Source organism: Schistocerca cancellata, chromosome 3 (genome assembly GCF_023864275.1).
Source record: "Schistocerca cancellata isolate TAMUIC-IGC-003103 chromosome 3, iqSchCanc2.1, whole genome shotgun sequence".
Classification (NCBI taxonomy): domain Eukaryota; kingdom Metazoa; phylum Arthropoda; class Insecta; order Orthoptera; family Acrididae; genus Schistocerca; species Schistocerca cancellata.
The window spans coordinates 895,995,935-896,012,760 of record NC_064628.1 but is presented as its reverse complement, the minus strand read 5'-3'; the positions used below and the strand labels follow the sequence as shown (position 1 = coordinate 896,012,760).

Here is a 16,826-nt window from a genome sequence, read left to right as displayed (position 1 = left end):
TGTTGCTCTTTGTCAAAAATATGGAAAGAAAATAATTGTTTTTGCAGCCTGATCGTGCCCAAGTTGTTAGTCGTCTGAATCAGATTCGAGACTACATTAAACAAACAACCACATTGATGGACGCCTTGAAAGCCTCAGGTGACCCGGTAAGTATATATAGTATTTGCAGACTCATATCTCAGAATTAAACAAAAAGCTAGTCTTAAACACACTTTTGAAACGGGTAAATATCATATTTGCATCCATTGACAGAAAGGTGAGCAGTGTCTTAGCAGCCAATATGATTAGTGCATCTAAGGAAAACAGTTATTGGTATTTCATGTCATCGAGTTACATGGACAAAACTGCACTGATCATTCATTGAAGAACAGGATAGGTGGATGTACATAAATGTTTATACAATTATCTGCTAGGCATTCATATTCCTCTCATTGCTGTAAAAACGTATAAATTCTGCCATGAAGAGATGGATGTTGCTGTTACTGACAGCTTTGTATTTTCTACATCTAAGAGTGTTATTGAAATTTCATTCAATTTTGGCTGGCTAACATCCAACTTTTTGTGTGGAACTATCATGTTCAGTGTAATGTATGTTGTCCTTCTGACTAGGACAACTCATTAGAATTTTTTATTTTATTTTATTTATTTATTTATTTATTTATTTATTTATTTATTTATTTTTTTTTTTTTTTTTTTTTTTTTTTTTTGCCCTATCTGAATTATTTAGGAAAATCAGTTTGAGTTATGTAGGAATGTGCAAGGCAATACTGACCTTGTGAACTATCCTAGAAGATATGTTGAAGAAAATCAAATCTACATTTATTGCATTTGTATATTTAGAGAAAGCTTTTTCACAGTGCTGACTGGGCTGCACTCTTTGAAAATTTGCAGGTAGCAGGGATAATATACACAAAGTGAAACGTTATTTACAGTTTGTATAGAAACCAGACTGCAGTTATAAGAGTCGAAGGACATGAAAGGAAAGCAGTTGTTGAGGTGGGAGTGAGAAAAGATTGTGGCCTGAGGTGTGCTAATGACATTGTAATTTTATCAGACGCAGCAAGAAACTTGGAAGAGCAGTTGAACAGAATAGGTAGTGTCTTGAAAAAGATGTTATAAGAAGAACATCATAAGATGAACATCAACAAAAGTAAAACATTGATAATGGAATATAGTCGTATGAAAGAAGGCAATACAGAGGGTGTTAGAACAGGAAATGAGACTCTAAAACTAGTACATGCTTTTTACTATTTGGCCAGCAAAATAGCTGATGTTGGTCATTTAGTAGAGAGGCTATAAATGCAGACTGGCAGTAGCAAGGAAAAAGAGGAATTTGTTAACGTCTAATATTAATGTAAGTGTTAGGAAGTTTTGTCTGAAGGTATTTGTCAGGAATGTAGATTTGTTTGGAAGTGAAACATGGATGATAAAGAGCTTCTGAAATGGGGTGCTTTCAAAGAATGCTGAAGATTAGATGAGTAGATCAAATAACAAATGAGGAGGTGCTGAAACAAATTGGGGAAAAAAGAAATTTGTGCCACAACTTAACTGAAAAAAAGGATTGTTTGATGGGGCACATCGTGGGGCGTCAAGGAATTCTCACTTTGGTAATGGAAGGAAGTGTGGGGTGGGGGTAAAATTGTGGAGGGAGTTCAAGGGTTGGATACAGTAAGCAGGTTCAAATAGATGTATGTTACAGTTGTTATGCAGAGATGATAAGACTTGCACAGGATGACTAGCTTGGAGAGCTGTGTCAAACCAGGCATCAGAGTGAAAATAACAACAACACCACCAACACCACTCTGTATGTATATTTCAGATGTTCATCTTCAGTATCTCATTTACCACATATGTAACCAGCTGTTTAAAAATTTGAGAAAGGTAATCGTTTGATCATCAGTCACATTAATAAAAATATAAAAAGTTATGTGATGGAAATAAACAGATTTTGTTTACAATTTTATTTTTACATTTTTTTCTAATACTTAAACAGGGCTGCACTATTTTTGTATGAAAAGGAAAATCAATTGAGAAAAATTATGAGACAAAATAGCTAGGTGGCCATCAGGAGACGAAATATTTAGTACTGCTGACAGCTACTATTCTATCCTTTGAAACTGTTAGTCCTTTCTTCAAGAAGGAGAGAGAAATATGTTGGGGAAGGTTACCAGTGAGAGTAGGTTCCTTGGACCCCAGGATGAGGGGTAGACTCTTATTTTTGGAGAGATGTGTTTTTCTAATGCATGGTGTTAGCATTTTGTTGCAAACTTTGGTTATGGACTTCAGATAACTAATCCATAGAAATAGAACTTTGTTAGCAGCTTGTTTTGTGAACTTGGCTATTCTTCAGATATAAACAAGATCAACATACTGTATGTTTCAAATGCGCACGCTCCCACACACACACACACACAAACACACACACACACACACACTCTTTCTATAATTTTTACTTTTGTGCAAATTTAATTTCTTTTTCCATAGCGCCAAGAAGCACAACGTCAGAAGTTGTCAGGAATGGTGGAAGATTTGCGTGACAGTGAGAGCAAACTCCAGTCGTTGGCTGACAAGCTCGAACGTGCTGAACGTCGTCTTTCACACTGCGAGCGCCAGGTCAGTTAATCAGCATTGACGGTCAATACAGAATTGTCTAATCTGTAATTGTAATTTTAGATGTATCCTATAAATTTATTTTAATCACATTTTCTTCCACCAAAGCTTACATTTGTAATTATTCATAAGATTCTATCCTTGTAAATTATAGATTGCAGCGATAAGTCGTCCTTTTTAAATTTTATTGTGCAGATCTAATTTCGGCTGGAAGCTAGCCATTCTCAGTGCACTATTATTTTTGCTCAATGCATGTAATGCCTGTTGGTCATGCTTCATCCACAGATCATTGAATACTCAGTGAATCTAGATATGCACAATAAAATTTAAAAAGAACAGCAGATCGCTGCAATCTATAATTTACAAGTTAATATAACAGTCATGAATGTAGCAGATTTCTGAATGGAAGCTGATGAAAATTCTTTTCTGAAAGGTTTGAGTTCCAACTGACTTAATGATTGTGTTAACAGTGGAATTTTAGAATATGCTCTTTTTTTCCTATTGTTAACAATGAAATGCAGTATCCGTATGTATGTATACAGCTGGAAGATCTGCAGTACACTTATAATGTTGAAGGTCTTTTTAAGTTTGTCATGTGGCTTATCTTCGTAACTTGATTCATCACCTTTGAATTCCCTAGCTCTCTCCCTTGGCATTGTTTGTAGAGTTAATCAGTACATTATGATTTCTTAGAAATTGACTGGTTTGAATGGTCAATTTTTTACAAAGAATTTCTTTTTTAAATTAACTTGTCTTATTTGAATACATTCAGAACATATTTGTGTGACTTAAGGTATCAGAATATGTGTCTGCATTTTTCAAATTGAGAAGAGAATTTGGAATAGGTTAATAATAAATCTGCAGTACGTTTACATGATATATGTTTTAACAGAACAGTTCAGAGACTGGTAGTTGCGCCTCATCCACTCGAAGTTATAGTCATTCAGAAGAACGTGAGAGACGGGTAAGTTCCAGTCTTACTTTTTCAGGATAATTGTGGATCTAATGCATAATTTTATTTACAAGTTTAAACATGATTTTGATAATAACGTTTTATAATAATGGAGTTTCATCACTTCTATCATGTACTCTCCACATCCTGTAGCTACTCTGGAGAGTTCATATTGCATGAAAAAAACTTAAGTTTCATTTGAATATTGCACATTTACTTATAGTTACTGACTGTATTCATTTGCAGAGGTTAAATATGAACATCTGTATTTCGAAACAGTGTCAGTGGAAGTGCTTGCAGAAGATTTACACTTACATAGCCATATTTTCTTTCATTACAGAGAAGGGTTTTTGGAAGTCTTCGTTCTCTCATAGAGTACTGGCTTCGTGATTAATGTTTTATGTAGCTTTCCTAAAGGTTTTCACCTGTTGTCAGGATGGTTCCTTCAGCAAGACCACAGTTCATTCCTGGCCATTAAATCCTAATGTATCTATTATACTTAATTTCTTCCTTTCTATCAGTTCTCAGTTTAGAATTTTTCAGTCATTTGTTTTGTGTTTTATCCAGCATTTTTTCTCATTTTCTGTATCCTTTTTCTTTCTCTTCCTGTCATATCTTTACTTTAACTGTCTGAATAAATGCTTGTTACTAATTTCTTTTTCAACATATACGTACTTTCTACTCTACTCCTTTGCTAATGATGTTGGTGACAGTCTTTTGTATGCATGTAGTGTTTTAATGTAGGAATGAAAATTAGCTGTCTTCTTATGCCCTCTTTCCTGTTTTGATTTACCTCTCCTCTAACCACTTCAACTTTTTCTAAACTTACTAATACAACTCCTCTTTCAGAACTTCATAATTCAGTTTCTTGATGGTTTTACTCTCAGTATCTTCCAAGTATAGTGTGTTTTAATGTGAGATCTAGAACCAACTGTCTTCTTGCAGCTTCCGGCTTGCCTTTATTTACTTTTCTCTTTCTTTCACCACCTCGTCATTTTCTTAACTTGTTGCAGAAACTACTGTTCCAAAAACTTCATAATTTGGTATTGGTTCTTATCTTTTTTTCTTTACCAGAATATGCTTTCATGTTTTAAGGGGCATAATGGCCATTTTTAATTATATTTATGTCAGCAGCTTTTGTTCTCCTGTTCCTACTTTTGAGAATAGCTGTAGCTGTAAATTATTTAGATATTTGTGAAATGATGCGAGAAATGTGTAGAGCTGGGAAACAAATATATCTGTGTCGAGAGTCCTCAGAAATAATACCCCATATCCTCCCTGTCCTTCCCTCCCTGCTTCCTTCCCACACTGAGCAGCGGCCACTAGACTGGGACTCTGTGCTCATTCGAATGCTAACGTGTACACGTCTTTCTTGTCAACTTACTCTGTGACTTGTATGTGTTGTGTCGTTCTGAAATATATGTGTTAAACTTGACGTTATAACAATTGGCGATGAGGTAGTGGATTTTTCCTTTTCACCGTTGACCCACAGGGTTCCATGGCTACTGTCGAGCAACTATTGCAAAATCTCCTTGAACAGCAAACGCTTCTAACAGCGGCAATTCGCAATTTCGTCGCGGCGTCAAATGTGGGGCGTTTCTCATCGTTGGCTATACCTCATTTTCCTCCTTACGACGAGACGGCGGAAGACTGGTCTGATTATAAAAAACGTCTTCGACAGCATTTCTTGGCATTTCATGTCACGGACGAACAACCATGTAAGTCTCTGTTCCTTTCCTGGATTTCGCCTCAAATGTATCGATTGTTGTCGCAATTGGCTCCTTTGAAGGATCCTGTGTCTTTGTCCTTTGCTGAAATGTGCTCACTTCTGTCTGTCTATTTTCAAAAGCAAACGCTTGTGGTAGCCTCTCGTGTTGCCTTTTATTGTTGTCAAAAACGGCCACATCAATCCTATCGCGCTTGGGCTGCTGAACTTCACGGCCTCAGTCGAAAGTGTCAATTTGTTACTGATGTTCACAAAGAATCCTATGCCGATTCTGTGGTATGGGATGCTATTATCTGGTCGGCACCCGACAAAGAAGTTCAGCAACATGCCCTTCAGTTGGCGAATCCGACTCTAGATGAAGTTCTCTCCATTGCGCAGTCTTTTGAAATTTCTCGCGCCGCTGCGGCGCAAATAGAGGCGTGGGGTGATGTCGGGGAAATGCAACCTCTGTGCGCTGTTGATGACGCGCGCGGCGCGTCCCCGCCGGCCAACGTGGCCGCAATGCACTCCCACGTGCAGCCTCGGCCTAGCTGTGAACAACCCGCTAAGAAACTGCAGCAAAAACCCCGGCAACTTCCTTCATGTCCGTGGTGTTTTACGAAACATTCACACGAGGATTGTCCCCAACGTTGGGCTGTGTGTCACAATTGCAAAAAGAAAAGTCATGTCTCTTCCGTTTGCAAATCCGACCGCATACATGATGTTCATGAACATGACACTGATTCTGATTCTGTGTTGTCTGTCAATTGCACTTCTTCCCTTTCAGGGAAGTTATTCCTCACTGTCTAAATCCTTGGTTGAGATGTTCGCATGCAAGTGGATACCGGTTCTGCTGCCACTATAATTAATTCTTAGACGTATCTTCAGTTGGGTTCTCCACTCCTGTCACCTGTTACTCGACAATTACGGACCCACAATAAACAGAAGATTTCTCTCTTGGGACAGTTTAATGCTGAGGTATCTTAGAAATCCGTCGTTCGCACTGTTCCCATATTTGTGGTCGACCAGAGCAACGCAGAAAATCTTTTGGTTTCGATGCCTTTCGCGTTTTTGGGTTCTCCATAGATGACTCTGTCAATATTGTCTCTGATGCTGTTCCTTATGCTAACTGGATTCCTTGTCGACGACATTTTCGTCCCTTTTTTCTCCTGGGTTAGGCCGTGTAAACGACTTTGAAGCTCATATCACACTCAAACCCACTGCTCGGCTTAAGTTTTTTCGGGCTCGGCCCATTCCTGTGGCCCTTCGTGATCGGGTAAAACGGGAGTTGGATCGTCTCAGTACTTCAAGGGTCTTGCTTCCTGTCACTTCCAGTGAGTGGTCCTCTCCTGTCGTTGTCGTTGCCAAGCCAAATGGTGATATTCGTCTCTGTGGCGATTTCAAAGCCACTGTAAGTGCTCAATGCCTCATCGACACTTACCCTATGCCCCGTTCTGAAGAACTGTTCACTAAACTTGCTGGAGGCCAGTACTTTTCTAAAATTGACCTGTCAGAAGCTTATCATCAACTTCCTCTCGACACTGCTTCCCGGCAGTTTCTGGTCCTTAACATGCCTTTCGGCCTCTATCAATACCAACGCTTGCCATTCGGGGTTGCTAATGCCCCTGTTCTCTTTCAGCGATTCTTGGAACAGTTATTGCTCCCTGTCCCTGGATGTATCAATTACATGGACGACATTGTTGTCACTGGCTCCTTCACTGAAGAACATCTTCAAAATCTCCGCTCACTTTTTCATGTCTTACAGACTGCCGGTCTTAAGTGTAATCTTGAGAAATCACAATTTTTTCGGCATCTATCACGTACTTGGGGTTTCAACTCTCTCAGGATGGTATTCGTCCGCTTCAGCAAACCGTCGCTGCGATCGATGCCCTTCCTCGCCCTACATCTGTTAAGGAACTGCAGGCCTTCTTGAGGAAAATAGCATACTATCACAAGTTTTTACCGTCTGCGGCTTCGGTGGCTCAGCCATTGCATCGCCTGTTGCATAAAAACGTGCCTTTTCACTGGTCCGCGTCATGCGCAGTGGCTTTCCAGAAATTGAAGACTAAGCTGAAACAGGCCCCGTGCCTGGCTACTTATCGACCTGGCCAGCATCTTGTTCTTGCCACAGACGCCTCTCAATACGGGGTCGGTGCAGTCCTTGTGCACCGTTATTCTGACGGTTCGGAACAACCCATTGCTTATGCCTCCAAAACGCTCACGGATGCCCAACAAAAGTATTCTCAAATTGAGAAAGAAGCTTTGGCCATTATTTATGCTCTTCATAATTTTGGTGTTTTTCTATATGGCTTAAAATTTCATCTTGTTATGGATCACAAACCACTTGTTTCCTTGTTTCATCCATCAATGTCACTTCCCGACAAGGCTGCACACTGCCTCCAGCGTTGGGCTCTTTACTTGTCTCGTTTCAATTATGAGATTCATTTCCGGCCAACGGCTCAACATGCAAATGCTGATGCTCTGTCTCGCCTTCCCATGGGTCCTGATCAGGCATTCGATAGGGACGAACTTTTGTGTTTCCACCTGGATGTTGCCGAGCAGCGGGTTGTGGACGGGTTCCTCATCACTGGGGACAGGCTGGCGGCTGCTATGGGTTCTGACCGTACCCTCTCCCGGGTTTTACGCTATATTCAGAAGGGTTGGCCAAATCGCCCGTCCGCTAAGACTTCTGATCCGTTGCGGAACTACTATGCTTTGCGCTACCGCCTCACGGCTAGGGATGGTGTTATCCTCCTCTCCACTGACAACGCTTCGCCGCGTGTTGTGGTACTGGCATCTTTGCGTGCTTCGGTCTTGCACCTCCTTCACCAAGGGCACTGGGGTGTGTCTCGCACAAAATCTCTGGCGCGCCGTCATGTGTACTGGCCTGGCATCGACTCTGAAATAGCACACATGGTTGCTGCCTGCGGCTCTTGTGCGTCACAGGCTGCTGCCCCGAAGTCATCTCTGTCACCGTGGCCTTCGCCTGAGAAGCCCTGGGAGCGCATTCCTGCTGACTTTGAGGGACCCTTTTCGGGTACTTATTGGCTCCTCGTAATTGACTCCTACTCTAACTTTCCTTTCATTGTCCGTTGCACGTCGCCTACCACCGCGGCAACCACCAGTGCTCTCGCCAGCATTTTTTCTTTGGAAGGCCTCCCCTCTACTCTTGTTACTGATAATGGTCCGCAATTTGCCTCTTCCGAATTTGCAGATTTTTGTGCTCGTCACGGCGTTATGCATGTAACGGCCCCGCCGTTCCATCCACAATCCAACGGTGAGGCTGAACGACTGGTCCGCACATTTAAGGCTCAGATGTGGAAACTTCTGACTACTTCTGCTGCTGATGATGCGCTTCTCCAGTTTCTTGCGTCTTACCGTTTCACCCCCATGGGCGACCACAGCCCGGCTGAGCTCTTACATGGCTGACAGCCCCGCACGCTACTTCTGCGGCCTTCCACCTCACGGCCGTGGGTGCCTTCACTTGGCCGGTTCACCGCCAACGACCTCGTCTGGGTACGGGGATATGGCAGGCGGCCAAAATGGAGCCCGAGCCGCATCTTAAGACACCGTGGCAGACGCATGTATGAAATCCAGATGGACACGGGTGTTGCAGTGCGTCATTCGGACCAGCTTCGGCCTCATGTGCCAGCAACGCCTTTTCCGAATGCCGCTACACCACCTTTGGCTCTACCTGATGCTCGGGATCTTGGCATCTCTCAATACTCACAACGCAGCCCTCTCACCGTCATCGCGATGCCAGCACAAGAACGGACGCCACCAGGAGACGTGCCCATGTAGGAACCGGATGACCATCCTCTGTCAGAGCAAATCTACTCGCCTCCTCCTCCAACAGACGCTGACACATCGCCCATGTCTCCTGTCATATCAACTGGACTTGCCGCAACGGGCAGATTGGTGCATGGGGCCCCAGCAGATTCGACCCCTACGTCTCCTGTCACCTCGACCCATTATCATCGGGGACACTTCCGTCTGTACGGGAAGCCCCCTCCTCGAGACTTTACGGTGAGCCAAACAACGCCTATGGACGTTAGCCATCTCCAGGACACCTCCATCAAGACCAGTGCAACAATTTCAAAGGGGGGAAAAGTGTTGTGACTCGCTGATCATTCAAAGCACCGCCGCGCAATTACGCGTGTCCTCTACGTGCGGCGCTGTCTGCCGGCCATGCCGCAGCTGCGCCACCTAAGCAGCCAGCCGAGCAGTGGCCGCTAGACTGGGACTCAGTGCTCATTCGAATGCTAACGTGTACACATGTCTTGCTCGTCAACTTACTCTATGACTTATATGTGTTGTGTCGTTCTGAAATATATGTGTTAAACTTGACATTATAACAGTGTTACTCCCATTCTTGGGAATTAACCAAAAGGAGTGTCCCTTTCATGACCCAGTACCACGCTGGACTGAAACAACTGAACCATATCCTTTGCCAGGGCTTTGATTACCTATCATCATGACCTGAAATGAGGGACATCTACCCTCGATACTTCTCACTCCTCCTAAAGTGGCATTCTGTCACCCACTCAACCTTCACAACATCCTATTCCATTCCTACGCCAATCTCAGTCTCAACCCTTGGGGCCACAAGGACCATATCCTTGTGGAAGACCCAGGTACAAGACCTGCTCAATCCACCCACCCAGTACTTCCTATTTGAGTCCTGTCACAGGTTTATCCTAACCCGTCATGGGTCAGGCCACCTGTGAAAAGCAGCCATGTCATTTACCAACTCTGCTGGAATCATTGCACAGCTTTCTTTATTGGTATGATTAGCAACCAGCTGTCCACCAGGATGAATAGCCACCGCTAAACTGTGGCCAAGAGGAAAGTATACCACCCTATGGCACAACATATAGCTGAACACACCATACTTGATTTCAATGGCTACTTCATTACCTGAGCCATCTAGATCCTTTCCTCCACCACCATCTTTTCTGAACTGCACAGATGGGAGTTATTCTTACAATACATTCTCTGTTCCTGTAATTAACGCGGCCTCAACCTAAGGTAACATACTGTTCCCACACCCTCCACCCAACAGTTTCCACCCCCTCCAGTTACAAAGCATGCAGTCCAGCAGAATTATTATTTTTTTAGGCTTTATTATTATTTATTTAAAGAATTTACAAGTGTACTATCTGCCTTTTGGGTCAACTGCAGATCAAATTTTGGAAATCCCACAATATTTCCTCGAGGCAACTGGCAACATCATTAGGTGGTGGCTGTTAGTTATTGGAGGCAAGTAGCAACTGCCGGTATCCACACTATAAAAGTCTGTTATAGAGACATTGTTGAAAGTCACGCATGTGCGATGGAGTCACTTGTAGAGGGTTGATGATCGTGTGTTCAGTGCCTTGAACTGGGAGCCGAGCAGTGGGCTCCTAAGTTTGTGCCAGGTTGCCATTACTGGTGCAGAGTATTGCTGTGACTGGAAGCCAACCAAAATTGGTAGCTAGGTGGATCCTCCACTATGTTGTGGTGTAACTACCATCAGAAATTCTTGTTTTTCTCCATATGAATGACTGATTTTTAAAAGGTACTTAAGAGTTTTTTGTAGTTTCAAGAAAAACAAAGAAAACTTGTTTTCTCTTTTGTGCTGTTAAATGGTGCACAGGTAGAATTGCATGCTATAATATACACATAGATCTACAATTAGATACATTTTTGACGGATTATACCTAATGGGAAAACAGAAAAAAATATTTTACCTTGCTGACTAAGGTCCATTTTAATACTCCGTAAAATTTAATGTGTAGTTTTACTTGAAAATAATGTAGGTCTTTATTAATTAAACAGTTATATCTGTTAGCTCATATTATGTACACAGTTCTTTAATAGCCAAAGAATATCATCACATTACAGAGACATCAGCTACTGGCCACTATAAAAGCAAATCGTAATAGCTTTTGTGTTCTTCTACAATATATGGCAGAATTTTTAATTTTGCTTTTTTTTTGATAGGTATTTTTCCTTCTGGATAAGCTTCTTCACAAAATAATGATATTTGGAAATATGAAACTGCACCCTTTCATTTCTTGGAAGGTATCTGGTTTCAAGAGAGGCTGTTGACTTTTTATAATAAGTAGGGCCACCAATTAGAATGCCCAGTGATAATGTGTGTTTCGAGCTGCCTAATTGTCCCTGCATGTTTTTTCTCAGCATTAGCTATAAACTCGCAAACTTCATATCGAGTGTAGATACTGTCTTCTTTCCTAATGGAATGTTTATCATGCTGAACTTCGCTGTCACATGGAGTGTCTACGTAAAAGGAAAAACTGTTTAATCCTTTTAAACCTGCACGTATCGGCCCTGGACAATTATCCAAAAATAGGTGTAGCTCAGTAAGTATCACGAGCACATGCTGTTTAACGTAGTCCAACAGGAACAACGCGACTTCATCATGTCCTTTGTGGGCCTGTCCTTTATGGTAGATGTAGTAATGAGCTAAATCTGTATTCATGTTGAAAATACAAAAAATGTTCAGTGTGAGCTGCCTCAAGTAATAAATTTCTTGAACAGGGATGTTCAGTAAACTTACATTTTGCATATAGTTAAATACAAGGCCAAAAAGGTTTCCATTTTCTTTACTCTTTCTAGCTCACCTCATGTGCACCATTAATTCTACAGTTGCGACTCTCTTTGCGGTGTCATGTAAATGAGGACTATGTTTGCACCTTTTTCTCTACACAAAAGTGACAGGCGTCAGTTTGTGGTTTTCCAAACTTTATGTTAAAATTTTCTTTGAAATATGTGTTAAAAATGCATACTCGGTATTTGTGCCAGATTATTTCACCTTATACAAATCACACATTTTCTTGATGGCACTTCAGATGACAAATACGTAAAGTTTGTATCAGATGCATAGTGCGTTTTGTACGCAGGGAATGACCTTGTATGTTCATGTAACATCAAAATTTCGTTAGGACCAATTTTTCTTGCACAAGGATATCTGCTAAATTTGTCGTGTGGCGATTTTCCTTCCAGAAGTAACTGTTTAATACGCCTAATTTGCTTCTCCATCACATCATATAGCCTAAAAAAAGGCTCCCAACCTTAGTTTCATGGAGAATCACGTGGCATTTATACTAGTGCATCCTCAAAGAAGTGTCATCACTCCTTGGATGGTGTTGCTTAACATTAGTCACCTCTATCATCCTCTGTAAATGCAAATGCTTGCTCATCTTTAGATTGCAAATCAGCATATAAAGAACTGTATATTAAGGCTTTTTCTGTGTCAACAAACTTGGTGAAACAGTTTTTCTTGCACCTAACACTAAATAGAGAGAGATTTAGGTCTAGGTAATTAATAAGATTGAAAGGACCAATAATTCTGTTTGTTCCCATTACTAATGTTAAGTTTTCTTCTTCTTCTCTTAGATAAAAAGCATATTGGTGCAAACATTTGCTGTTAGGGGGGCAAATGTACAAACCAATGTATTCATTGGGATAAATCATCTATCTGTATCTTTAGTATCTATACCAGTAAGTTTCTGTAAACTGCAACAGTACGTTTTACAGTAATTACTTCTTACCTGCAAGGCGAACTGATTGATCTTGATAAGAGCTGCTGTCCTCTGTGTCCAGTGTATTCTTTATGTTGTAATTTCAGCTTCTTAACAACATTACTTTTGTAGGCTTCTGGATGAGCCTTCCTCTTTCATGTTTTTAATGGATGTCATTTAAATTACTGCTTTCACTCATATTGTAATAATTACTATTAGTAGCACTACAATAATGTTATCTCCACTATTTAACAATCAACACAGTATATGCAGAACAACAAACAAAGAAAAGAGGCAAAGATATTCAACTGCAGAAAATAATTTGTAGTGCTACCATCAGTTGAGTGTTAAAAAGATGTGAGAGCCAGTGACTTAGGTACCTTTTGACACGTACTCAATAAAAGTGACTAATTGTAAAATGTAAAACGATGCATGACTGAGGCATGTTTTGACACTCAGACCTGTGAACTTAAAAGTGCAGTTATCTCAAAAAGTGAAAAAATTGACTTAACCACCTTTTAAAAATCACCAACTCCTATCTAATGGTGGCAAGTGCAGAGTGCCAGACCCAAGAGCAGTATAGTTAACATATCCACTGAGAAAGACTGAAGAATCAATTTACTTTTTGTAACACATATCATTTTCTTGTATTCCAGAGCACATCATTGGTAAGAGCTGCTGCCACAGCAAAGCACAATGAGTTAAAGCTTATGGTAGAGGAGTCTCAGAGAAAGGTAAGACAATTTGAGAATATATTTTACTCCATAATGTGTATATTTCGACTTCTGCCAGTACATTAAGTGCACTTCATGTTCAAAGGCAAGCTTGATTTTTTGTAAGCCTTCTGTATCATCTTCCAATTTCCTCATTGATCAGACATTAAATCGTAATCTTTCTTCCCTTCTTATGCAGTATACTTAAGTCTTGCACATTTTTTCCTTTTTTCCCTCACCAGCTGACATTTGTTTCTGAGATAACATTGTTTAATTTTCTAGAGTTAATGAAACTAATTTTAATGAAACTAATTTTAATGAAACTAATTTTAATGAAACTAATTTTAATGAAACTAATTTTAATGAAACTAATTTTAATGAAACTAATTTTAATGAAACTAATTTTAATGAAACTAATTTTAATGAAACTAATTTTAATGAAACTAATTTTAATGAAACTAATTTTAATGAAAAACCTTTTAAAAATGTGGCATATGCCATATAACTACACAGTTCAAAACTGGACTGCAAATATTGTCAAGAGGTATTTTACATTGTAAGGAAAAATAGATTGTGACTCACTGTAAATGTGACGCATCGAGTTGTAGATAGGCACAAGAAAAGACACTTACATTGTGCTTGTCTGCAACTCAATGTGTCAGTTTTACCGTGAGTAGCAATCTGCCTTTCCTTTCATTGTCGCTATTCCAACCAAGGGTGTGCATTGCTTTACCAAGAGGTATTAAAAACAGTTAAGTAAAAAAAAAAAATGTAAGTTTATACAAGTCATTATGAGAATTATTACTTTACTGCTGGAACTGAAACATCTGAAGTTAAGCTAATAGAAAAATAAAATGTGAAAGATTGAGAATTGTTCAGTGTGAATGTTGCTTTATTTTACAAATGACCTGTAGATTGCACAGTTGAAATATGAACTTACTGTTGTTCTAAAATATGTCATTTGTTGTTGTTGGGATAATGGCAGCTCAGATATTGTCTGAACACTTTGTTTACATTGTGCATTTAAAGAAATAGTGCTATAAAAAATAAAAATTTCAAATGGCACTTTTTGTTGCTTGACGATATTATTTTTGTAAAAGTGTAACTGTGCCTCATAACAGTGGTTCAACTTTCGGTAAGCAGTCGCTGTCAGAAAATACCTTTTACAATTAATCTGAGGCATTTTGTTAATGTCCGTCAGTGTTTTCATGAAGGTTGACCAGAATCACATGTTGCTAAAAAAAGAGCAGGTGATTAGCCATGAGGTAGAGGTGGCCTTAGGCATACTGAAGATTGCAGTACATTCGATTTTCCACAAAAGATCTGCAATTGCTTCTGCGTAGTTTAAGGAAAGTCCAAAAATAGGCTTCTATCAATTAGTGTACGGAAATGGTCAAATTCAATGCAGGAAGATCAAAATCCATATGCAATGTGTTAACTGTAGGTTGGTTGATGGCAGAAGGGTGGGAGGGGTTGCGGGGAATGGAGGAAGCAAGCCTGGCCCCGACACAGACCACTACACAGTGATGACCTGTACCTCCCGCTATGTAGGCGTCCTAACGTGGGCTTCATGCTTCCACGAAATCAGAAGTACCCATGAAGGTAAAGGTTGCTGAAATATTTTAGTAATCAAAACTGATATCATCTTATATATCGACACATGTAATAAAAATCCTAAGTGCAACAATTATTTACATGTATCAGCAAGCAAGAAAATAGCACAAAGCAGAGTGACAGTGTTGTGAGGAGGATTGTTGCTACTCACCAGACTGTGGAAATGCTGAGTTGCAGATAGACACAACAAAAAGTCTGTCAAATAAAGCTTTCAGCCAAACAGGCCTTAATCAGAGTTAGACAACATACACACACAGGGACTGTGATCGTGTGTGTGTTTTTTGTCTAATTCTAATGAAGATCTGTTTGGCCAAAACTTTGTTTGACAGTCTTTCTGTTGTGCCTATCTGTGACTCAGCATTTCAGCTGCTGGGTGAGTAGCAACTATCCTTTTTATAATATTTTCATTATTCCATCCTGGATTTCTCATAGTAGAGTGACAGTAACACAGCAGTCAACAAGGACTACATCTACATCTAGATCTACTTACACACATACTTCGCAAGCCACCGTACAGTGCGTGACAGAGGGTATCCTGTATCACAACTAGTTGTTTCCTTTCCTGTTCCGCTCGCAGATAGTGCAAGGACAAATGCCTGTCTTTATGTCTCCATATGAACCCTAATTTCTTGTATCTTTGTGGTTCCTACACAAAATATACGTTGGCGGCAATAGGATCGCTCTGCAGTCAACTTCAAATGCCGGTCCTCTAAACTTTCTCAGTAGTGTTTTTCAAAATGAATGTCTTCTTCCCTCCAGGGATTCCCACTTGAGCTCTTGAAGAATATCCATAACACACACGTGTAGATCGAACCTACCGATAACAAATCTAGCAGCTCGCCTCTGAATTGCTTTGATGTGTACTTCCAGTCCGACCTGGTGTGAATCCCAGACACTAGAGCATTATTCAAGAATAGGTCACACTATCACCTCAAGATGCTGCTGAATCTGCATTTTTGAGGTACCTGCATCAGATTGGGAAAAAATTGTTTCCATGGTTGGTTTGAATGCATACAGAAGCATATAAATTTTAAAGGTGAATATATTGAGTAACAATAAGATACTTTGTACCAAAAAAGTTTTTAGTTCATTGTTTTTGTAAATAATTAAAAAGGCAGCTCTCATAAAACAGACCATCAGATACGTGGCCTACATGAGGTGTGTTAGAAAAGTAATGAGACTAAAGTTTTTATTTTTTTTTCAAACAACAGTATTGTCCCTTTCAGAGTAGTTTTCTTCAGCAGCTATATGTCAACAGAGTTGTTCCTAGTTTCTGTTGATCCATTGTGGACATGGTACGGCGGCTGGTCAAATATTCAACAAAGAAATACATCAAACAGCCGTGTAAATTGAAAAGTTATTTTATTTCAGTTTCAGCAATTCAGTATGCCATCTTCAGGCCCCAAATGTGCCTCTCAAAAATTATTGATATTGGCACTGTTGGGGTCATCTGTTTCTGGAGTCCTGAATTCTCAAGTGCTTCCGTCAAAGACTTGACCATTGCAGTCAAGAGAATTCATGACATCCAGAAACAGATGGCCCCAGTGTGCCAATATTGATAATTTTTTAGAGTTGCAAATGGGGTGTGAAGATGGCACTTTGAATTGCAGAAACTGGTGGTGAAAATGAAATAAAATAACTTCTCAATTTGCACGGCTTTTTGACATATCTCTTTTTTAAATAAAGATTTGTTCCCAGTCTTGATAGCA

The 16,826-nt window shown here is 40.1% G+C and overlaps 1 protein-coding gene across 4 annotated transcripts in view; it reads left to right on the top strand.

The window, feature by feature from the left end:
* Positions 1 to 16,826, top strand: part of LOC126175965 (pericentriolar material 1 protein-like) — a 405,228-nt gene that overhangs the window by 32,063 nt on the left and 356,339 nt on the right. For all 4 annotated transcript variants that reach the window (XM_049923056.1, XM_049923053.1, XM_049923054.1 and 1 more), the window contains 4 exons: positions 48 to 146; positions 2,485 to 2,613; positions 3,503 to 3,574; positions 13,447 to 13,524. In XM_049923056.1, the coding sequence (XP_049779013.1) occupies positions 48 to 146; positions 2,485 to 2,613; positions 3,503 to 3,574; positions 13,447 to 13,524 (378 nt within the window). The remainder of the gene's footprint in view (positions 1 to 47; positions 147 to 2,484; positions 2,614 to 3,502; positions 3,575 to 13,446; positions 13,525 to 16,826) is intronic.